General features: G+C 43.4%; 1 protein-coding gene across 1 annotated transcript in view; it reads right to left on the bottom strand.

Annotated features, from left to right (window-relative positions):
- Positions 1-23,905, bottom strand: part of LOC135465814 (hemicentin-1-like) — a 138,157-nt gene that overhangs the window by 94,428 nt on the left and 19,824 nt on the right. The window contains exons 7-28 of the mRNA XM_064743170.1: positions 23,620-23,779; positions 22,202-22,368; positions 18,540-18,699; positions 17,923-18,089; positions 17,426-17,585; positions 16,902-17,053; positions 16,256-16,415; positions 15,770-15,820; positions 15,462-15,542; positions 14,575-14,733; positions 13,969-14,103; positions 12,277-12,342; positions 11,765-11,878; positions 11,291-11,488; positions 10,944-11,057; positions 8,068-8,262; positions 7,586-7,759; positions 7,319-7,444; positions 5,575-5,658; positions 4,100-4,207; positions 499-687; positions 61-228 (exon numbers count right to left, since the gene is read on the bottom strand). Coding sequence (XP_064599240.1) covers positions 61-228; positions 499-687; positions 4,100-4,207; positions 5,575-5,658; positions 7,319-7,444; positions 7,586-7,759; positions 8,068-8,262; positions 10,944-11,057; positions 11,291-11,488; positions 11,765-11,878; positions 12,277-12,342; positions 13,969-14,103; positions 14,575-14,733; positions 15,462-15,542; positions 15,770-15,820; positions 16,256-16,415; positions 16,902-17,053; positions 17,426-17,585; positions 17,923-18,089; positions 18,540-18,699; positions 22,202-22,368; positions 23,620-23,779 — 3,088 coding nt within the window. The remainder of the gene's footprint in view (positions 1-60; positions 229-498; positions 688-4,099; positions 4,208-5,574; positions 5,659-7,318; positions 7,445-7,585; positions 7,760-8,067; positions 8,263-10,943; positions 11,058-11,290; positions 11,489-11,764; positions 11,879-12,276; positions 12,343-13,968; positions 14,104-14,574; positions 14,734-15,461; positions 15,543-15,769; positions 15,821-16,255; positions 16,416-16,901; positions 17,054-17,425; positions 17,586-17,922; positions 18,090-18,539; positions 18,700-22,201; positions 22,369-23,619; positions 23,780-23,905) is intronic.

The raw sequence follows: 23,905 nt of genomic DNA, 5'->3' as shown, positions 1-23,905 counted from the left end.
GACACATATTAAATAGAAAACAATCAATGAGTCCTGAGGTGACGAATAAATTGATCTTACTAGATACTTCTTCAAAGCTTCCCGTCCCTTCTTCGTCGGCGGCAAAGTAGCGGACACGGTAACCAATGAGAGGGTTGCCCATTAGGTTACGGGGTCGGGCAATGCGGATGGCTGCCGAATCTCCCTCTCCTTGTTCAATGCTCAGGTCGCTTGGTGGGTCGGGAAGAGCTGGAACGATCGACAGAAACATCAAGTAGTGACGTAATCTGTTTGCTATGCTTCCATGAAGGTAGGCGGACAGAGCAACTCAGGAAGAGGAATGGCAGCAACAACGAAGATCGTTGGAAAAACATTGATATTTTTGTGAAATGGAGAAAGAATATTTAAAGTGTGAGTACTACAAATTATACAAAATCACTGTTCCGTGTGACATGCCTATATTTCCATAGTACCCAAGGATCTTACCTGCGTGGCGAAAGCTGCATGTCCTGTACTTACCTGGAGTCTTGAAGGTGACGGCAGAAGTGTAGGGTGACTTTGTGCCACTACTGCTCTCCGTTCGAACTTGAAAGCGGTATACTGTGTTTGGTAGCAAATTGGTTATCTCTGCTGATGTTTGTCTACCCGGCACATTTAGCACCAGTGCTTCCGCACCTTCTACACTAGGTGACCATAACACGGTATATCCTGCACAAATAACAAAACAATCCTCTAAAACTCTCATAAAACATGAATTAATTATAGATCTGATAGAGGGTACAACCCAGGTACTGTTTTTGTCGTTAGAATTTTGCACAGCCATGCACCAAAGCCCTTCAGCTGATATTCCCATTCTATCTCGTCTGGTCAAGATCTGTCTAAGTAAATGACTGGGATCACGGATTTGTCAAGATCTATGCAGTAGGCCTACTATCTTGATAAGTAAATGACTCGGGCCACGGATTGGTCGAGATCTATGCAGTACCATTTCACAGATACAGTACTATATAAGTTTAACTGAGCGGCCATCGAGTTTGTAGATGGGGCTGTCCGTGCATGTGAATACGACTAATACGAATGAGTTGACTAAATTTGAATGAGAACAGTGAATAGTTCAGCGATAGTTGAAAGCCACGTGTTGGTTTTCGACCAATACCTTGTAAAACATGGCCAATGCGGTTTAGTTAACGATACAATATTTTAGATCGTTGGGTAATCGCTTTCAAAACTTCCTAGACTTGACCTAATTGCAGCAGGATTTGAACGCCAACCATCGCGTGGATGTAGGGGGTGGGTGGGTGGGGTGAATGCAGTTGTTCACTTCACTAATGTCGTAAAAGTTGCAATAGACTTGATAGCACTGGGCTTGTACTGCTGAGTCCATTGCTTATTCCTAGGGGTCCACGCCGTTTGACGGGACACCTACGGAAATTATTACAATTACAATTGCCCGCTAACTTCAAGCTCCAATATGATAAAAACTGCTAATGATAGAGAATCTGAACTCAGCTGTTTGAATATTGAACAGAGGGTATAACCCTTGCTCCTTTGCGACTTTTAATGGGCCATTTTGATAGGTTTGAAAACCTATCAAAACCGCTCACTGATCGGGGTTAAATTTGGTGTGCTGTTATACGGTGAGTAGACGTTCTTAACTCATAAAAAGGTTTGATGTCGGTATGCAATTGCAAATTAGTCTTAAGTTAACTTGACTTTTTCTTCAGTTTTCTCCCTAATTTTCTTATATAACGTTGTGCGCCGAATCCATATATAGCAACAATTTTTACTGGTTTAAACAAAAACAACAACAACAATAAAACCACCAACTGTTTTGGCGTAAACTTCTCAGAAAAACCATTTATAAGTTTACTATGCTAAGTTAAATGGTGCATGTCACAGTATTGTAAAATGCAGCTCTCTCAGTTTGTTTCAGAATATTAGTATCCGCCATTTTAGACATTTAGCCTTGTAGAATGAAACCTATACAAGCTAGAATGATGAGAATGATGAGACTAGCACCCGTCATCAGTCCTTTCATAGATATGTTAACAGGTCTGATCCCCGAAAAATAGTTTTCTTTCTCTACAGATCATGATGCTTGAATGAATTTGTAGGGCAAAGGTCATATCATCTACGGAAATGCCATATTACCGTCTCTCATTCACTGAACATGGGATATTCATTACTGTGGAGCAGGTCATCTGTCTGTCGGCAACTCGATTATCAGCGGTAAATATCAAAACGTACAGTACAATAGCACCGGAGCATGAACGTATTCTTTGTTTTCCCTGCTTATGCCTCCTAGGCCCATCGCACATAGGTCTGTCTACTGGCCATTAGTCTCAGATTCATATCCGGTTTACCCAGTTCATTCTAACCATTTGTGTTTTTCCTATCATCACGAAAACAACATTTACATCAGACTACCAGAAATGGAGACAAGGTAATGGCGTGGCTTTCCGTAGCGCTTTAATTTAGGGTTTAAATCATTATTGTATCTGTTAAAGTTATTTTTATCCACACTAAAATTGTGGAGCGCTTTTGAGAAAACGGCTCACTGATCAAGCAAGACATTTATCAAACTTCTGCACACTTTAAGCAAGGACACGAAGTTATGCACTTAAACTTTTTAGAAATTTTTGATCACGTGACTTTTTTTTTCTTTTGATTGGTGTTTTACGCCGTACTCAAGAATATTTCACTTATACGACGGCGGCCAGCATTATGGTGGGTGGAAACCGGGCAGAGCCAGGGGGAAACCCACGACAATCCGCAGGTTGCTGGCAGACCTTCCAACGTACGGCCGGAGAGGAAGGCAGCATGAGCTGGTCTTGAACTCACAGCGACCGCATTGGTGAGAGGCTTCTGGGTCATTACGCTGCGCTAGCGCGCTAACCGACTGAGCCACGGAGGCCCCGATTGGTGTTTTACGCCGTACTCAAGAATATTTCACTTTATACGACGGCGGCCAGCATTATGGTGGGTGGAAACCGGGCAGAGCCCGGGTGAAACCCACGACCATCCGCAGGTTGCTGGCAGACCTTCCCACTTACGGTGTGCAAAATGAAAAAATCTTCTCGTCAAGAACTGATGATACGATTGAGCTGTAAATTAACCTTCAGCTACGCAAGGTGCAGGCATTTTCGATTTTATCTGCTATTGTAATAGCACATGTAATGTGCCAAAAAACACCTTTGCCTATAATTTTTACACGTATGAAAATTTTTGCTGGAAAATAGCCAACTTTGCAATTTTTGAGCAGCCGGAAGCCGCATCTTTAAAACCGGAAGGGGAATATCTCCTTAAGAAATGAAGATAGATATTCAATCTTAAGGCCTATTATCATCTCAAGGCAAGGAGAAAAAAATTTACACAACCATATGTGACGTCAGCAAACCTGAAGTAGGACATGCAAAAACCTAGAGATTTTTGCATTTTTCAAAACTGGAAAACTCCTACAGCTAAAACGGCACGACAGAATGTGTGAAACAGTCCTCTGTCACGTGACCAGGTGGCCATTTTGGGTTAACAATAGTACACTACAGTCATTCTTACAGAGCCCCCTGGCCTATTGACTTCACAAGGGTTCCAAGGAGATCATTTGGAAAGAAAGTGACCTATGGTGAAAAAAAAAATTGAATTTTAAGTTCTAAATATGCTAAAATTCTGAACATGCTAGGTCTGATTAAGGTGCAAAAAGCGAAATTTCATCGTATCTGTAGGTCACGTGACAGGAAATTGTTACAGCTGTAAATGCTGAAAATCATTGCAGGCCTTCAAAAATTATCCATTGGTTGATTTACTACGTTTGTCACATTTACATCTACACGCTATGTAGGGTCCGTACAATGTATTGAGGCAAGGAAAGGCGTATGCTTTGTAATTCACGTTTTCATTCTATATTTGATGCTTCCTATGGAAAGCCCTTGTAAAAGTTCCTCCATATGCCCTGGTTTTAGGACAACGTCTTGCAGCACCCTGTTACAGACAGTGCGCTCGATTCCAGGTGAAAGTGTTGACCTGAAGACAAACAATGCACCGCGGAATGCTAATAAGCAGTTGTGCAGGTGTAACACTAGAAACAACCATAATCATACACCAACAGGAAGAATAAATCTACCTTTTACTCTGACGGTTGGCAACAGGGGGCGCTTCCACCGTAAAGTCAATTTTGCAGAAGCGGGGTCATATTCTGTTGTCAGGTCTCTTGGCTTCAGAAGATTAGAGGCTGAAAAACAAATAAAAATGTCATCGCCGTATAAAAACACAGTACTCCCTGTTTACTGAGGAAATAAGAGCCCAAATAGCAATAGGAATATCATCGCTGTATGAACACGCAGCACTGCATAGTCACTGAGGAGGTTAGAGCCCAACTAGCAATAGAACATCATCACTATATGAACACGCAGCATTACACAGTCACTGAGGAGGTTAGAGCCAAACTAGCAATAAGAACATCATCGCTATATGAACACGCAGCACTGCATAGTCACTGAGGAGGTTAGAGCCCAACTAGCAATAAGAACATCATCGCTATATGAACACGTAGCACTGCATAGTCACTGAGGAGGTTAGAACCCAACTAGCAATAAGAATATCATCGCTATATGAACACGCAGCACTACATAGTCACTGAGGAGGTTAGAACCCAACTAGCAATAAGAATATCATCGCTATATGAACACGCAGCACTGCATAGTCACTGAGGAGGTTAGAGCCAAACTAGCAATAAGAATGTCATCGCTATATCAACACGCAGCACTGCATAGTCACTGAGGAGGTTAGAACCCAACTAGCAATAAGAATATCATCGCTATATGAACACGCAGCACTGCATAGTCACTGAGGAGGTTAGAACCCAACTAGCAATAAGAATATCATCGCTATATGAACACGCAGCACTGCATAGTCACTGAGGAGGTTAGAGCCCAACTAGCAATAAGAATGTCATCGCTATATCAACACGCAGCACTGCATAGTCACTGAGGAGGTTAGAACCCAACTAGCAAAAAGAATATCATTGCTGTATGAGCCAGAATTACATCATGGTTACCGAGGAGGTTAGTGCCCAGCTAGCAATAAGAACATCATCGCTATATGAACACGTAGCACTGCATAGTGACTGAGGAGGTAAGAACCCAACTAGCAAGAAGAATATCATTGCTGTATGAGCCAGAATTACATCATGGTTACCGAGGGGGTTAGAGCCCAACTAGCAATAAGAACATCATCGCTATATGAACACGCAGCACTGCATAGTCACTGAAGAGGTTAGAGCCCAACTAGCAAGAAGAATATCATCGCTATATGAACACGCAGCACTGCATAGTCACTGAGGAGGTTAGAGCCAAACTAGCAACAAATATTATCATCGCTATATGAACACGCAGCACTGCATAGTCGCTGAGGAGGTTAAAACCCAACTAAAAATTTATCATACAGCGATGATATTCTTTGTTAATATCATTAAAAGCAGTACGTAGATTACTCATGCAGGTGTATCTAATAAAAGATGTGTCCAGGTGCATGAACGCATGTACATCTGCTGAAATATCCTAGTCAAGAGGCGGTGTATCAAAGGTAACAAGAACATACATAGACTGTGAGATCCAGTTTTCTTCAGCCATTTGGTATCTTCGGTTTGCCCAGTTTGGCTCGGGTAGCCAGCGGTGCTTTGCCCTGCATAACATCATTTAAAAATGTACAACACACGAGGCACGAGTTAAGAATAACACTCAGCAATAACAAAGTATGTCCCAAAGAAGCTTTACACTCAGTGTTCTCCTACACGTATCTCTAAAATACGGAGCCATGAAATGGACATGGCGGTTTCTTTTTACTGAGCGTTTTTTAAATTTTTTTCGCACTATTGTAGTCCGAGTTTTTCTTTTTTTATAAGCAGACGTAAAAAAAAGAAAAACTGTCCGAAAAAAGAGATCGGGTGGGAGTTTTCCCTTTTTGACCAGAAGGCAGAACGAAACAAAAACTCCCAGAAAAAGATCTCGGGCCCCGAAACAGTAGACCAATCGGATTACGTTTTGCTTCGCGCTTTTGTTTAAACACTCATGTATGTGAAACTATCATCGGATAATTATCTCGGGATTCGACATAACTAAATCGTGGCCCGAGATAGCCAGCCAATTAATTGGCCGCAGGTATTGTGATTTAGACCAAACCATAAACCAAGCTATTATCCGGTCGGCTGAGTATTTCGGGGTCCTAGATCTTTTTCTGGGAGATTTTGTTTTTTCGGTCTGTTTGAAAAAAAAAAGAAAAACTTCCACCTGATCTCTTTTTCTTGGAGTTTTTCTTCTCGTTTTCGCCTGCTTAAAGAAGAGAAAAACTCCGACTGCAAAAGTGCACAAAATAAAAAAACACACAGTAAAACCAGAAAACAGCCGTGTCGGTTTTACATTTCTATTGCATATTTTTATGTATATCAAACCATGCGTTAAACTTGTGACACAATAAAACAATCGTTTTTACAGTAATCGAATTGTTATCTGTCACACAGGACCTACAGGTCTTATGGGAAAATGAAAGTTATTCTGTTGATGTGTTAACACAGTCAGGCAAGTTAAAGTGCTTAAGAAAATGACAACGTCATATCACAAGGATTTATTCATTTATTTATTTGACTGATGTTTTACGCCATACTCAAGAATACTTCACTTATACGATGGCAGCCAGCATTATGGTGGGAGGAAACCAGGCACAGCCCGGGTGAAACCCATGATCATCCGCACGTTACCGACAGACCTTTCCACGTACGGCCGGAGAGGGAGCCACACAAGGATTTACGTTTTCAACAAATCAACACCCTTTCTCTTTCTTGACGTCGACCATGTACCGTTAATCTTGTCGAACGCATAACTCACCTACTACGGAGTTCTCAGCAGGTAGTAAATTCATTTTAGTTGGTATAAACAAATCAGAGCTCGCTCAAGTGAAACCACCAAACCTCATTACCTACCTGATAATCCTCAAAGACCGCGACACCATTTTATATTGGTTTACCTCATTACCTATCTGATAATCCTCAGAGACCCGACAGAAATTCATATTGGTTTACCACATTATCTATCTGATAATCTTCAAAGACCTGGACGGCAGTTCATATTGGTTTACTAGTGAAGGTTTGTTAACCTCTCAGAGTTCAAGTGAAACAATCACAGCTCACTACATATCTGACAAACAACCACAGCTCACTACATATCTGAAAAACAACCACAGCTCATACGCATCTGAAACACTTCCTTTCAAAAGACCAGAATAAGCGTTTTGTACACACGGCCACCGATATACATTCGCCTAAAATGCTATCTATTTTGTGTCTCACTTGGTGTTGAGAACCGCAGCTCGGTCGGTTTACTGTACCCCATCCTCGTCCGGGCTGACACACGGAATATGTATTCGGTCGAGGGATTGAGGTTACGGATGACAAAGTCAACAACGTAGGCGTCATCTGAAATGAGATAGAAAGTGGTTAAAAAGAGGGGACTTTTCAATGTTAAGAGAAAGACACATTACCGAAAATAGGACTTTCTACTGACGAATGGGTTCATTATTACATATTTTTATAAGTGGTTGGCAAAGGTGCTCTTACCTGTATCCAACACCTGTCTGTTAGAACTGCGCCGGCTTTGAGCGGGCTCGTACTCCACCACATAGCCGTCCACAGGATACCCGCCACTGTTCACTGGCCTGTTTATCCTTAAGTTGACCTGCGTGGGCGAAGTAGTTGAAACATCCACATAGGAAGGAGGATCTGACAGACGCACTGCAAAAGGAACCAAACAATTAAGATCTTCTGTCATCACATAATAGTCTTACGGTTTTATTCTGTTATCAGACAGCCGGAAGCTTACAGCTTTCCACACAGTACGTGTATCACTTTGTTATTAATTTGATTAATTTAATCGGGCATTATGCAACGCTTCCATTCCATGATACCCGCCATGCCCCGCACATTCTATGGCACTCGGGGGTATTCCACGAAGCCCCACGATACCGGGACATCGCATGACAAAAGGTGGACACTTCACTTCGGCAGTTGTGTCATGGTAATATCTTATGTAGTGAACTTACCTGTTGGTGTTCTGTAGACAATGTAGGAAGAAACAGGACTGCCCCCGTCATTGTTTCGAGACTGAATCCTGAAGTAGTAGGTTGTAGCTGGACTAAGGCCGGTGAGGCTGTATGAGTGTTCATCCGCCGGGACTGACTGATGCATCCACTTACTCACAGGTTGGTTCAGAGAGGTACTGTAGTAGATGCGATATTCTGCCAATGCAAAACATGTAAAGGCTGTAAAACTAGATGTAAACCTGCCGTTGTCACCTTTATAACAGGTGGGCGATGGGCCTCCGAGGCCGTCGTGGTTAGCGTGTAAGCGCCGCACAATGACATAGGAGCCTCTCACCAATCTGGCCTCATGGTGTTCAACTCCAGATCATGACTGTCGTGTTTCCCCCTGGGCACCTCGTCCCCCCCCCCCCCCATCACCACCATAATGCTTGCCGCCGTCGTATTGATGAAATACTCTTGAATGCGGCGTAAAACACGAATGAAATAAATATATATAATAGCTGAATCAGGGACAATATGATAGTTACTGTGTCTTTTAACACACAACTGCTAAATCAGCGATGATGCCATACTAATGGTTCACATACCGCCTAACTGGTGAAGCAGCGATGGCACGGTACCAATTGGTACCAGGTCACACACAGCCTAACTAGTGAAGCAGCGATTGCACGGTACCAATTGGTACCGGGTCACAGATAGACTAACTGGCGAAGCAGTCACGAGCAGTAGTTGCTACCGGGACATTGCTTTACAGACATTCTATGAAGTAGTGAAGCAGCTATGATATGGTACTAACTGGTACCAGACAGGCTAACTGATGAAGCGGGAACTACTCGGTACTAAGTGGTACAGGGTCACAAACAGCCTAACTGAAAAAGCAGCAACGATACAGTACTACTCTAATTTTAGGACAGATATTCGTAGAGCTGAAATCAAAAAATTACATTTCTGTGGAAGATTTTTGGAAAAGTAAAGAAGTGAATATGTTGTTCATTAGATGGTCTAACCTTGTGAAAAAAGAAACTAAATACTCCTGCTACAATTACCTGTACTGGCTATTTAAAGCAGACCGCTTCTCCCCAGCGAAGCCGCAGCCTAACTGGTGAAGTAGCGACAATACGGTACTAGTTGGCACATGCACGGGGTCACAGCGACGAAACGGTACCAAATGATACATGATACACTAAACTGGTCACGTACAGTATAACCGGTGAAGTAGCGACAATACGGCATAAGTGGTAGCGGGTCACAGGCAGCCTAACTGGCTAAGCAGCGATAATGTGGAACTAATTGGTACATGCATCGGGTCACATACAGCCTACTGGTGAAGCGGTGACGATGTGGGACTAATTGCTACATACAAAGGGTCATATACAGCCTACTGGTGAAGCAGCGACGATGCGGTACTAATTGGTACAAACATCGCGTCACATAGAGCTTACTGGTGAAGCAGCGACGATGCGGTACTAATTGGTACAAACATCGGGTCACATACAGCCTACTGGTGAATCAGCGACGATGCGGTACTAATTGCTACATACACTGGGTCACATACAGCCTGCTCGTGAAGGAGCGATGATAATGCACTAATTGCTACATATACCTGTTGGTGTTTATGTAATATAATCTAAAATTTGTGATTGCCACTGCAATTAATAAATAAACTGCAATTAATAAACAAACAGCAAAATAAATAAATAAATAAATAAACTGCAATAAACGTTATTGTTGGGTATAGGTACTCTCGCCTATCGCCTACCCTCTTAGGTGGCTCTGGTTCAACCTTAACGGCCCTATGGTGCAGTGGATCGAGAAGATTTAACAGTGCCGAAAGTACAGTGGAGGCCAGTGACGATTCGCTTTAGTGGTATATACACCGTGTTTGCGCGTGGTTGAACATTAGAGAACTCGGTGCTGCGAAAACAAAGATTTACATTTGGTTCTTTGTTTGGTTCTAAGTTTGGTTCCACCTGTGTAGCATGCATAAGAAGAAGGTTGGATGCCTTAGAGAACCAACCTTTCTTAGAGTGCAGACAGCCTAACTGATGAAAGAGCAACAATTCCGCATAAATGGCAGTGGATCATAGACAGCGTAACTGTTGAAGCAGCGACAATAGAGTATAATTGGTAGTGGATCACAGACAGCCTAACTGGAGAGGTAAGATTACCTCCGATTAAACGCGGGTATCTGCATACGCCTCTCTCGGCCCTGGCTCCAGAAATATTGAGCTGGCCTCCTTATTCCGCTCAAATCTTTTAGGCTGTAATTCTGCGATGAAAGTTATGTTGAAGCAACTGATTGAAACTTATTCTAGAAGATTCAACGACGATATTGCAATCATTGTCGGGAAACTAGGGTGGCGTATATAAGCCATCGCCCTTCACCAATTGTGTGGGACTCACTTGTGTGGGACTCACTTGTGTGGGACTCATCTGTGTGAGGCTCACTTGTGTGGGACTCACCTGTGTGAGGCTCACTTGTGTGGGGCTCACTTGTGTGGGACTAACTGGTGTGGGGCTCCCTTGTGTGGGGCTCACAGACATAAAGCTGCAACCGAACTAGCTAGAGCGGGATGAGAGTCTGTAACATCATCGGTCAGAACAGGGCTTCATGGCACCGACCCAGTCTGCCACAGTTCAGATTATTAACAGTTAGTATATGGCGTCACGAGTTCAAAACCAGCTCCTGTTGTGGGCCTCAGTTTTGATTTAATGGCTGTTTTAACCTATGATATTGCGAGCAAGGGCGGAGTTTAAAGTGCTCCTAATAAAAATAACTAATAAATTACTATAATGTGAAGCATCACCACATGGGGAATCTGAATTGACAAGAATTCTTTGATGGGTTAGAGATACATGAGAGCACGGCCGCTTACCTGTCACATCAGCACCAGCATTCTCCCTATCCAGAGCCGTCCAGGAAAAGCGAACATCTGTGGGTTTACCCCTTACGCTCTCTACCGAGAAGTCTCCAGGTGGGATTTCTGGTACTGTAGCAAGTTTCACAAAGTGTTATATTTGTGTTACAAAGTTTAGTACCATCAACTACAAAGTAACTTAAGCCATAGGCTGGTATACTTCTGAATTTATAATTGATATGCATACAGGTATATGAATACATTCCTTGAATGTTCTTTGAAACGAGCTATTTCAAGTTAAAAAAAAACAGATATTACACCTTTCACACAACAATCCACAGATAATCACTGAAGGTAAATTTTACCCTGGGGTACTCTGTAGACCATCCGTTTCGAATTCGGTCCAAGTCCGTGACGGTTTCTGCCCCTGACAATAAATGAGTATTCCTGTCCTGCCTGCAGGCCCTGTATGATGTAAGAGCGACTGGTGTCACCGGTCACCTCGGCAGTCCTCCAGCTCTCGTAAGGTGACTGTGGGTCCGACGAGTACAGCACCTGGAACCCTAAACCAATCAACCACAGTTGACGTGAATACCTCATGCGGAAACATCCGTACCAGAGATCCCCGACATTCGCAAACATCCATACAATAGACCCCCGTCATCCGCAAGAAAGGTAAATATCCCACCCATTACATTATGGATGATATGTACAAATCTTAACCTCATAAGATGAGCATGTAAATATCGATTTAGTCATGACAGGTAGACTCAGATTAGGCTAGAGCGGATGTTATCACAGAAATATTATTTAGTGATTGTTCGTCTACCTAGACTTACCCTGCACATAGTCTGCCGGTTTCACACGGGGGACCCAATCCCAGCTTAGCCAGACTGCGCGAACATTGTTTTCTACACCCTCTATTTCCAGTCGGCTGGGTACAGACTGTGGCACTAGTGAATCAAATCCATCTTGTGAATATCACGATCTAAAATTGATTCCGTTACCCCATACAATAGTTCCGATTGGAGTACCTGGCCCCGAGATAATGGAGCGATCTTAGACTTAAGTCAAAATTTTAGTCATTAAAGATTGGATACATTAGTAACTATTACCTATAGTAGAATCCTATTTGCATACATTTCAATTTGTCAGTAAATCGAGCTTTAGAGTTACTTTTAATGTTTATCATTAGATATTATAAGGCTAACAAGTAACACTGAACCATCGTTTTGCATCAGTTTATTATTACAAATTATCACGTAACACTCAGTTTCTGTGAATTGTTTGACAGAAAGAAAGTCCTTCATAATAATTGTCGAGCTGCACGTGCTTTGTGGACATATCACACCTTTCTTCTTCTTGCGCAGCCATTCCAGATCTTCGGAGGCTCCTAGTTGGCCTTGGGAATGGAACGCTAGTGAGGAGAGAACAAAACGCTCACGTTCAGTCAGCAAACTTTTTAGAGAAACATCAAAGATACCGATGTTAAAGGGCTTGATTTGGAACAGGTTAGCAGATCATCAATGTGCTAAATGTTTACTAAATCAGAAAGGTCCAGGTTGGTGATGACTGCTCTGTAATAATTTCAAGGTGTTATGCTGGATCATTTGCCCATGTCAGAATGGTTCGTGTCTGTGTTGGTTCACAAGTTGGTCTGTGGCTGTGTTGGTTGACATAGCTACGAACATGTTTTTCTGATGTGCAGCGCCCACACCAGGATAGTGTCCGTGTTGTTTGACTTAGTTACGGTCATGTATGGCGGATGTGACTGGCCCATGCCAGAATGGTGTGTGTCCGTGTTGTTTGACTTAGTTACGATCATGTATAGCGGGTGTGACCGGCCCACACCAGGATAGTGTCCGTGTTGTTTGACTGCGTTAAGATCATGTATAGCGGATGTGACTGGCCCACGCCAGAATGGTGTGTGTCAGTGTTGGTTGACTACGTTACGATCATGTGTTGCTGATGTGCAGCGCCCACACCAGGATAGTGTCCGTGTTGTCTGACTTAGTTACGATCATGTATAGCGGACGTGACTGGCCCACGCCAGAATGGTGTGTGCCCGTGTTGGTTGACTACGTTACGATCATGTGTTGCTGGTGTGACTGGCCCACGCCAGGATAATCTGTGTCTGTGTTGTTTGATTCTCTTACCATCTTGTTTACCTGATGTGACTGGCCCACACCAGGAGAGTCTGTGTTGGTTGACTTAGTTACGATCATTTGTTGCTGGTGTGACTGGCCCACGCCAGGATAATCTGTGTCTGTGTTGTTTGATTCTCTTACCATCTTGTTTACCTGATGTGACTGGCCCACACCAGGAGAGTCTGTTTTGGTTAACTTAGTTACGACCATGTGTTGCTGGTGTGACTGGCCCACGCCAGGATAATCTGTGTCTGTGTTGTTTGATTCTCTTACCATCTTGTTTACCTGATGTGACTGGCCCACACCAGGAGAGTCTGTTTTGGTTAACTTAGTAACGATCATTTGTTGTTGATGAGTTTGGACCGCGCCAGGATAGTCTGTGATTGTGTTGATTGACTTAGTTACGATAATGGTTAGCTGATGTAGCTGGCCCACACCAGGATAGTCTGTGGCTGTGTTGTTTGATTCTGTTACGACCATGTGTTGCTGATGTAGCTGGCCCACGCCATGATGGTCTGTGATTTTGTTGGTTGACTTAGTTACGGTAATGTGTAGCTGATGTAGCCAGCCCACAACAGGACAGTCTGTGGCTGTGTTGTTAGATTCTGTTACGACCATGTGTTGCTGATGTGACTGGCCCACGCCAGGATGGTCTGTGAATGTGTTGGTTGACTCAGTTACGATCGTGTGTTGCTATTGTGATGGGACACTGGTCCTCGTCATGATTATCGGTGGCTGTGTTCTTTGAATCTGTTACGATCATGTGTTGCGGATGTGACTGGCCCACGCCAGGATGGTCTGTGGCTGTATTGGTTGGCTTGGTTACGATGTTTTATGATGGGCTGGGGAATGTACTTTGTTATCTATTTTACACTGGTCCAGAAACATCAACTTACTTGACTGAGGCGTTGTAAAAGACAATACTAGTGGCCGACTTTGCCCTGTGTTCGACACGGAAGACACTTGGATTTGGTAGGTCGTAGATGGTAACAGATTCTCCAGCGCAACATCAGTATACGCAGCGTCTTTCTCTAAAACGGTAGAATCGTGATGTGACAATCTTTCTCTAAAATGGTACAATCGTGATGTGAAAAAATTGATGCTCAGACCATTTGAATGACATTCAGAATGTGGTACAACGAACAACTGAATGTACCTGGAAACGTGGTACAACGAACATTTTAATACATACGGAATGCTTTCGACTAGGGAGATTGGCTTTGCGAAGCATCCTATGTTCTGTACGGGTTTAAATATGCACACTACAGCAAAAGACATGAAACAGATGCCGAACAAATTAAATCTGCAGATTAGGCGAGCAAACGAACAGCTACCGTATGTAAATAGGAAGAATGTATAACCAACCTTGAAACAAATTTCACCTCTATCCAAAAATATCGTGAAGGATCAAAAGAAACAGGTGTTTGGATTGAGGAAATAATGAATATGATTTTCTTGCAATATCAGCTGTTTCCTGTGATGATGTTGAACGTGTCACTTACGAAAGTCTACATATTTTTCTGTCGGTTCGTATCCTCCAAACGAGTATTTCACACGATACTGGGTGATGCCCTTGGAGGTGTGCGGGCGCGAGATCCGCAATACGACCTTGTTGGACGTGTGACTAGCTAGCTGAACAAAACTCGGAGGACCAGGCTGATCTGTAAAGGAAGCATTCCCACATTAAATGTCAGGTGTGCAAGCGGGATTGTCCAGTAATGTACGTGAGAGAGCTGGGGACAAATTAAGGTGTCTGTAGCTTCTAAGAATTATGAAAAGAGATGTTGGTTATAAGCTCTTACAAGCAGTATATTTTCGTCTTGGAACATATTTGATGCATTGTGACGCGTGGGCTTAATGTACGGTCTATATTACTCTTAGGAAATTGGAATGTATCTCAGGTGATGTAGAGATTATGAGATTCCGACATGCGGACCCCGGACCACCGCCTATTGTTCTGGGGTACTCTGGTCCCAATGCTGAAGACGTTCGTCACGCTTGAGAAATGAGTTCTTTACATCTCAAAGTGGTTGTGTCTTTTGAGTGACAAAGTATGTAAAACTGCTATTCTCTAACTGGATATAATCTGCGTCACACTGATACACAAAATGCAGTAAATCAGCTAATACACAAATACAGTTATAAACAAACGTATCAGCTAATTTGGTAGTACGCATACAGTCAACATAGCCAATGTGATGCAAAATACGTAACTCCAATACTTTGACCGCCTATATTCTGCGTCACAATGATGCACCAAAATGCCGTAACTCATCTAATATAAGAATGCAGTTATAGGCAAACGTATTAGCTAATTTGGTAGAACAGGTACAGCCAGCAAAACAGAGGTGATACAAGAAATGACTAGTGTGGTGATGGTAGATCTGACCTTGTTGACTCTGGGTATGGTAATACCACTGACTACCCCGCAACTGGCTGGCGTGACCAAACTGGGACCAATCCTCCGTTCCTGGAAAACATCGAGAATCGAGTAATGGTTGAATACAGTGAGGACCAACGCCAAAAGTATTATCAGCAAATCGAAAGATATTTAGAATGGTATGATTCCAAAATCTATGGTCAAGAGTGGCTGTCTACTTTACAGCAGAGTTGTACAATAGATCGATAAACCAGGACGGAAATGACAACACTTCAAATGTAGTTTTTTGTAAACAGTAAGGTATTCACCATAATTACCCTCCACAAAGTAGTCTTCCCTGTGGAAGATGGTCTGTTGTGTCCCATGACCTGACAAAAGTAATCGTTTAAACATACAATGAAATTTCGGGACATTTTAACACCAGCAGATCAATACTGACGTCAGAACTGTACATATTACATTTCACCAAACCATGAATTTGTGCATGCTCATTAACACAATTTCAGCAAAGTATTCTTAAATACTGCGTAAAAAACCAATCAAATAAATAAATAAAAATATATATATACAGTCAATGTGGTTGGAGATCAGATAATGCAAAACAGAATCACGAGCAACATTACAGCCCAGTAGTACGTGGAGCTCGTGTGAACTAGCCTGTAGCCCCATGTGTTCAAAACCTTCTTTTTATGCAAGCATTATAACATACTTTTTCTTTGGTGTTCGTAATTTTGCTTTCTATTCATATAATTCAGTGTCATGTATGCCGACTAAAGTAAGGCCATTCACTACTTAGTACCCACCTCGGGTTTCTAGGGTAAAGTTCTGCTCGGCCTTCCCGGCAATATTGACAGCAGAGCAGGTGTAAGTGCCGTCGTCGTCGGGGCGGGCATTTCGAATGCCTAGCACCAGTACTCCAGTGTCACTTTCAAACTTCTGGGAGACGCTTCTCCTCTCATCAGGCTAAAATACAACAATTCCAGTACAACTTGTTCTGTGTGGCATGTTACAAACACACGTAATTATGACTTACTGTCACACGTAACCGGTTAAATACAGACTGGTGTCACTTTAGCTCAGCTGAGAGTAGCTATCAATGTATACATTATGAAGTGCGCCACAAAGAACATTCTCTCGCATTAATACCGATACTTCAGCCAACGAACGTTGCTTTCTTCACGCAGCGTTCGGTGAATGTTGTAACTTATCCCAGGCGGAATGATCAATCAGCCGTCTACACATAAAGTGCCATATGGCACATTGGAGGTTTCCACTTGCCGCATCTATAGTGCTTATGTCCTATAAATGGCATCTTGTCATTACACAGTGTAATTATGGCTCTTAGCGTTCACCACCGGCCAGGACAACACTTTTGTCAATGTAGCACCTAAGATTTACAAGTCCCATGTAACCTTTCTAGCTTAACCAAGCATTTCAGTTTATACTTACAAAGATGATTTCTCCATGTCTTAACCAGTTCATGTGTGGCGTGGGCGTGGCGATAGCTTCACAAGTAACCGTTATGTTCCTCTCCTTCCCACTGGTACGATTTACATGAAGCCTTAACACCTGTGGGGGCCACAGATTTGTGGGTTGCCAATCTATAAAGTAAACAATTAGCGAAATAATTCCCACACGCTGAAGAAATAATTTATAAAAAAAACAATACCTTTGCCAACCCAACAAAAATATCACCTGACTAATTACGACTAAAATTCGATTAAAAGACTTGAGAGATTGAGTAGATTCGGTGATTTTCTCACACAACATTCTTGCAGCGATGGTAATAAACAACAATTAGTCACTGTATAGATTTAGATCATCGCCAAATCCACATGTAAAACCCAGTGTCCATTTGTTTGTGTTGTTCAAACTGTTGTCGACAGTTGCACCCTTTCAACAATGTGCAACTAATATGAAGGGAGACGAGCTTTTTTAGTCTTATCAATCTGTCAATCTTTGTACATGCCAACCTTTCGCGTATATTTCGAACTGCTGGTTCATACTGCCAGCAATGTTAGATGCCACACATTGGTACACGCCTGCGTCTTCAGATACACTTTTCTTCCACGTGACTGACACCGTCGTCTGCCCCGGCGTGCCTTCCTCCTTCACCTCTATTCGGTCATTCGGCTAAACAGAGAACCAGACACGACAATGTGGCCATATTTATAACTGCTTCGCAAGACTTAGTCCTGTAAGCCAACAGGCTTATCAGTAACATGTTTACAGCAATTTGCGATGTTTACACGTATTTTGGAGACCATATCATTCTAGCGCCATATTTCAAATAACACTCGATGTTGCACGTGGAATGTGTGAAACAATACAAAATGTAAATGACCGATGACTGTTTAGACTTTATCCATAGTAAAGCAGAATGTCAAAAGGTTGAGCTAACTATTAATTTGAGCACTTGGTAAGCAGGATACATTTCACAAGGATAGATTCTATAGAGAGAAGCCCACACCTCAAGCTGCTGGTAGGTTCCTGTCGGAGTTTGTCGTGTAAAGCCGATATGTGGAGGAGGGATGCCCTCTGCCACACACGTGACTGTTGTGTCCTCCGCCCCGGCTCCAGTTCGATTCACATGGACCCGAGAAATGTGCGGGGCTTCTGGCTTCTCTGGAGGGGCATCTGTCGACGTTAGAAGAGAATGGTGAAACCACTCATCCGGAGGCGAACTGGACTGCATGACAGTCAAAGACTAAGGGACTATACTATAACACTGAGGCATGTAAAAACAGAGTTGGAGAGAGTATTATATAAAAAAGCAGTTGAGAAAGTTCGCTTTGTTTACTATTGGAGGCATGTACATAAGTATGCTCAACGTTGTTTGATATACAGCAAAACCGCTCGAAATTATAGGCGCTTCGAACACTGACTGATCACGGAGTTATGGATTCTCGCCGAAGGACACATTGTTCACGACGTGTAATACCTGCTGATTTAATCAAGCTGTAATCGACGTAAGGATATTTCGGTGACTGACACGATCTCACATATGAAGGCGTATCTTCTACCCTGAAACACCGACCCTGAATGAGGTAATACATGTCAATACATACTACATATAGCGATGCATACCTAGAATATCGAACTCAAACTGTTGTCTGACACTGGCTTTCTTGTTTGTAGCAGAACAAATGTAAATGCCTTGGTCTTCGGGAGTAGCCTCTTTTATGACCAACGTAAGTACAGCCTTGCCATCCGTCTGATCTTCTGTCACTACGAATCGTCCACGAGACTGCAAATACAAATGAGAAACTGATACAAGAAAGTCCTGGCAATTAATATACAGAGTTAACATCTCAGTCACAGAGCCCCCCAGATAGTTACCAGCCATGCAAACAGTCTGGTCGTGCCGGTGGTACACCTGTAGGCACCTGTGGCCCGTCATGTCAACACTTTATTACCAGCCATGCAGACAGCCTGGTCATGCCGGAGGTACACCTGTAGGCACCTGTGGCTCGTCATGTCATCACTTTATTATCAGCCATGCAGACAACCTGGTCAAGCCGGAGGTACACCTGTAGGCACCTGTGGCCCATCATGCCCACACTTTATTACTAGCCATGCAGAAAACCTGGTCGAACCTGCGGTCCACCTGTAAGCACCTGTAGTCCGTCATGTCAACAATTTATTACCAGCCAAACAGCCTAGTTGTGTCGGTGATACACCTGTAGGGACCTGTGATTCGTCATGGCGATGATCTCAGGGACTGTTACCAGCCAGATAGCCTAATCATGCCTATGGTACACCTGTGGACTACATGTAGTCACTCATGTCGACAATCTGGGGGACTATTAGAAGCAAGACAACCTGGTCGTACCGGTGCTACCCCTGTAAGCTATCTACGATCAGTAAAGTCGATATTTTGGGTGAGTATTACAAGGCACACAGCCTGGTCATGCCGGTGATACACCTGTAGGCGACCTTTGGAATACCTGTGTCTTTCATATCTGGGGGACTATTACAAGCCAGACAGCTTGGTCGTGCCGGTTGTACACCTGTAAGCTATTTGTGGTGCGCCATGTCGATAATCTGGGTGACTTTCACCAGCCAGACAGCCTGGTCGTGCCGTTAATACACCTGTCATCCGTCATGTCGATAATCGGGGAAACTACTACCAGCCAGACAGTTTGGTCTTGTCCGCAATACACCTGTAGGCGACATGTGGTGCGTCATGTGGATAATCTAGGGGACTATCACCAGTAAGGCAGTCTAATCGTGCCGGTGACACACCTGTAGGCGACCTTGGGTCCGTCATGTCAATTATCGGGGAACTATTACCAGTTAAGCAGTAAAATCGTACGGGTGGCATATCTGTAGGGGACCTGTGGTCCGCCATGTCGAAAATGTGGGGGACTATCACCAGTTAATTATTCTAATCGTACCGGTGGTACACCTGTAGGCGACCTGTGGTCCGTCATGTTCATAATTTGAGGGATTGTTACCAGTTCGGCATTTTAATCGTATGGGTGACACACCTGTAGGCAACCTGTGGTCCGTCATGTCAGTAATCTTGCTGACTATCACCAGTTAGGCATTCTAATCGTACCGGTGATACATCTGTAGGTGACCTGGGGACCGTCAGGTCAATAATCGGGGGGACTATTACCAGTTAGACATTCTAATTGTACCGGTGATACACCTGTAGGCGACCTGTTGTCCGTCATGTCAATGATCTGGGGGACTATTACCAGTTAGGTATTCTAATCGTACCGGTGATACACCTGTGGGCGACCTGTGGTCCGTCATGCCAATGATCTGAGGGACTATTACCAGTTAGGCATTCTAATCGTACCGGTGATACACCTGTAGGTGACCTGGGGACCGTCAGGTCAATAATCGGGGGGACTATTACCAGTTAGGCATTCTAATCGAACCTGTGACACACCTGTAGGCGACCTGTTGTCGGTCAGGTCAATAATCGGGGGGACTATTACCAGTTAGACAGTCCAATCGTACCGGTGACAGACATGTAGGCGACCTGTTGACGGTCATGTCAGTAATCTGGGGGACTTTTAGCAGTTAGGAAGCCTAATCATGCCGTTGATGCACTTGTAGGCTAACTGTAGGATACCTGTGTGTTTTAAATGGCCAATCTGATGGACTATTACAAGCCAGACAGCCTAGTCGTGCCGGTGGTACACCTTTAAGCTATCTGTGGTCCGTCATGTCGATAATCTGGGTGAATGTTACCACCTAAAAAGCCTAGTCGTGCCGGAGGGCAGCTCTAGTCCGTCATGTCGATAATCGTGGGGATTATTACCAGCCAGATAGCTTTGTCTTGTCCGCAATACACCTGTAGGCGACATGTGGTGCGTCATGTGGATAATCTAGGGGACTATCACCAGTAAGGCAGTCTAATCGTGCCGGTGACACACCTGTAGGCGACCTTGGGTCCGTCATGTCAATTATCGGGGAACTATTACCAGTTAAGCAGTAAAATCGTACGGGTGGCATATCTGTAGGGGACCTGTGGTCCGCCATGTCGAAAATTTGGGGGACTATCACCAGTTAATCATTCTAATCGTACCGGTGGTACACCTGTAGGCGACCTGTGGTCCGTCATGTTCATAATTTGAGGGATTGTTACCAGTTCGGCATTTTAATCGTATGGGTGACACACCTGTAGGCAACCTGTGGTCCGTCATGTCAGTAATCTTGCTGACTATCACCAGTTAGGCATTCTAATCGTACCGGTGATACAATTGTAGATGACCTGTTGTCCGTCATGTCAATAGTCTGGGGGACTATCGCCAGTAAGGCATTCTAATTGTATCGGTGATACACTTGTAGGCGACCTGTTGTCCGTCATATCAATGATCTGAGGGACTTTTACCAGTTATGCATTCTAATCGTACCGGTGATACAATTGTAGATGACCTGTTGTCCGTCATGTCAATAGTCTGCGGGACTATCGCCAGTAAGGCATTCTAATTGCATCGGTGATACACTTGTAAGCGACCTGTTGTCGGTCATGTCAATGATCTGGGGGAGTTTTTAAAGTTAGACATTCTAATCGTACCGGTGATACACCTGTAGGCGACCTGTTGTCCGTCATATCAATGATCTGGGGGGGCTTTTACCAGTAAGGCATTCTAATCGTACCGGTGATACACTTGTAGGCGACCTGTTGTCCGTCATATCAATGATCTGGGGGGCTTTTACCAGTAAGGCATTCTAATCGTACCGGTGATACACTTGTAGGCGACCTGTTGTCCGTTATGTCAATAAGCTGGGGGACTTTTACCAGTTAGGAATTCTAATCGTACCGGTGATACACCTGTAGGCTAACTGTGGGATACCTGTGTGTTTTAAATCGACAATCTGGGGGACTATCACATGCTAGACAGCCTGGTCGTGCCCGTGGTACACATGTAAGCTATCTGTGATCCGTCATGTCGATAATCTGGGTGACTGTTACCAGCCAGATAGCTTTGTCTTGTCGGTGACACACCTGTAGGCAACTTGTGGTGCGTCATGTCGATAATCGGTGGGACTATTACCAGTTAAGCAGTCTAATGGTACCAGTGATACACATGTAGGCGACCTCAGGTCCGACCTGTTGTGCATCATGTCAATAATCTGGGGAACTAGTCAAACAATCTAGACTTGCGGGTCGTCTGACTAGTACACCTGGGGTACGGCGACGACCTTGGTGAGGAAATGGATGATAGAACTGAATGTAAATAAACACAATATATGACCTGACTGTTAACCTAAATGAATTCGTGATTTACCTGAATAGGGTCGTTGTGTGTAGCATCCCCACGACGGACCCAGGCCATGGCTGGGGTGGGGGATCCAGAGGCAATACATGTTACCATGACGTCATGGAATGATCCCTGTGTTCTGTTCATGTGAATTCTGTCAATGTTTGGCGGCAATATTGACTCGTCTGTTTCATCTAAAAAGTATATGTAATACCTTGTAGAAATAGCCATCAGAAACTGCGATATCTTGTATATGTATTCCTTTTTTGTTATTACATAACCATTTATGCCATTAAGTCTTGCTTTATTCGCTTGGTTAATGATTTACATACAGACAGTAGTTAGGGTTTGAAGAATATTTGAAAAAGAACTACGAGTATGGTTTAAAGCAAATGAAAAAAGGGTGCCAAAAAATGAGTTGAACATTTTCTGGTTTTGAGACATATTTTATAATTTTTTTAATTACCGATAACCCCCTGTTTTGTTCAAATTTTACGTCTGTGACTAAAATGTGTAAATAATTTTAGATATGGCAGCGCCAGAAACAGATTTTAGTTTGAAGTCGACAGCAGTTTAGGTAACCAGTGTCACCCTCCGTCAAAACGTGTTGACCTCCCCCAATATCCAGCATGTCACGAGTTTTTCAATAATTATGACGTCATCAGAAACAATGAGTTCTTGCAGACGATACCGGTCTTAAATACAGTATATCATTATGAATTAAAAATGCGTTCTATCTTTATTTACTGCAAGAATATGAACTTTCAACATATTCATGTGTAGAACTTGCGTTGCTACGTGTCACTGACCAAAAACAATTCTGATGGCGAGTGTGACTGATTTTACAGACAGCTGAATATAGACGACTGGCTAAAAGAATCACTCTAATAGCTAAACCCGGGTCCCTATGAGGAACACCAGGAAAGTTTATTGGATTAGCCGTTAGACCAAAACAAAGCTGTGTACAAATTATTACCCAAACCCTTACATAAATGATCTTCTGTTGATTGCAGACTTACAAACTGACAGACTGCCAATACATAACTTCCTTTGGCTGAAGTAACCAAACAACAACAAATAACCATTTCCAACATTTTCAGCCTTACATAACCGTTGTCGCAATACATACTTATGCAAATATGTATTTATTTATTTATTTGATTGGTGTTTGACGCCGTGCTCAAGAATATTTCACTTATACGACGGCGGCCAGCATTATGGTGGGTGGAAACCGGGCACAGCCCGGGCTTACGCAAATAGGCATGCACTCTAGCAAAGAAGGAAACGTGTAAGCTCTAATGAATTACACCAATTTAACCCCAGCGGATTTCATGGGACGCATCAACTTGTAATCCTTATACACATTCTCACAGCCTAAAATGAATAAACAGCTGTTCAAGTATAACATAGAATGGCTTCAGTCTGAATGAGTGAAACAATCTTACTGTAGCGAGTCAGGTTAAACCTCTGCCTGTCCTGGCCATGTATATTGAGAGCTGAGCACATGTAGGAGTCCACCTCCTGAGCGCGCCCGGGGGTCACATGGAGTATCCCAACCGTGAGGCCTTCCTGTTTGGTCTCCTCCACAGACGAGAGTCCTTCGCCCTGAGAAAAACCATAGAGGCATGCCCTATCTATAAGTCGTGTATTTGCTCTTTATTGCTGATGCAATCACTCCATAATTCAAGGGATCAACAGGTAATACATGGGACTGAACGTCAAGAAACCGAG

Source organism: Liolophura sinensis, chromosome 1 (genome assembly GCF_032854445.1).
Source record: "Liolophura sinensis isolate JHLJ2023 chromosome 1, CUHK_Ljap_v2, whole genome shotgun sequence".
NCBI classification, from domain to species: Eukaryota; Metazoa; Mollusca; class Polyplacophora; order Chitonida; family Chitonidae; genus Liolophura; species Liolophura sinensis.
Note: the sequence above shows the minus strand (reverse complement) of the source record. Positions and strands in the feature narration are given on the sequence as shown.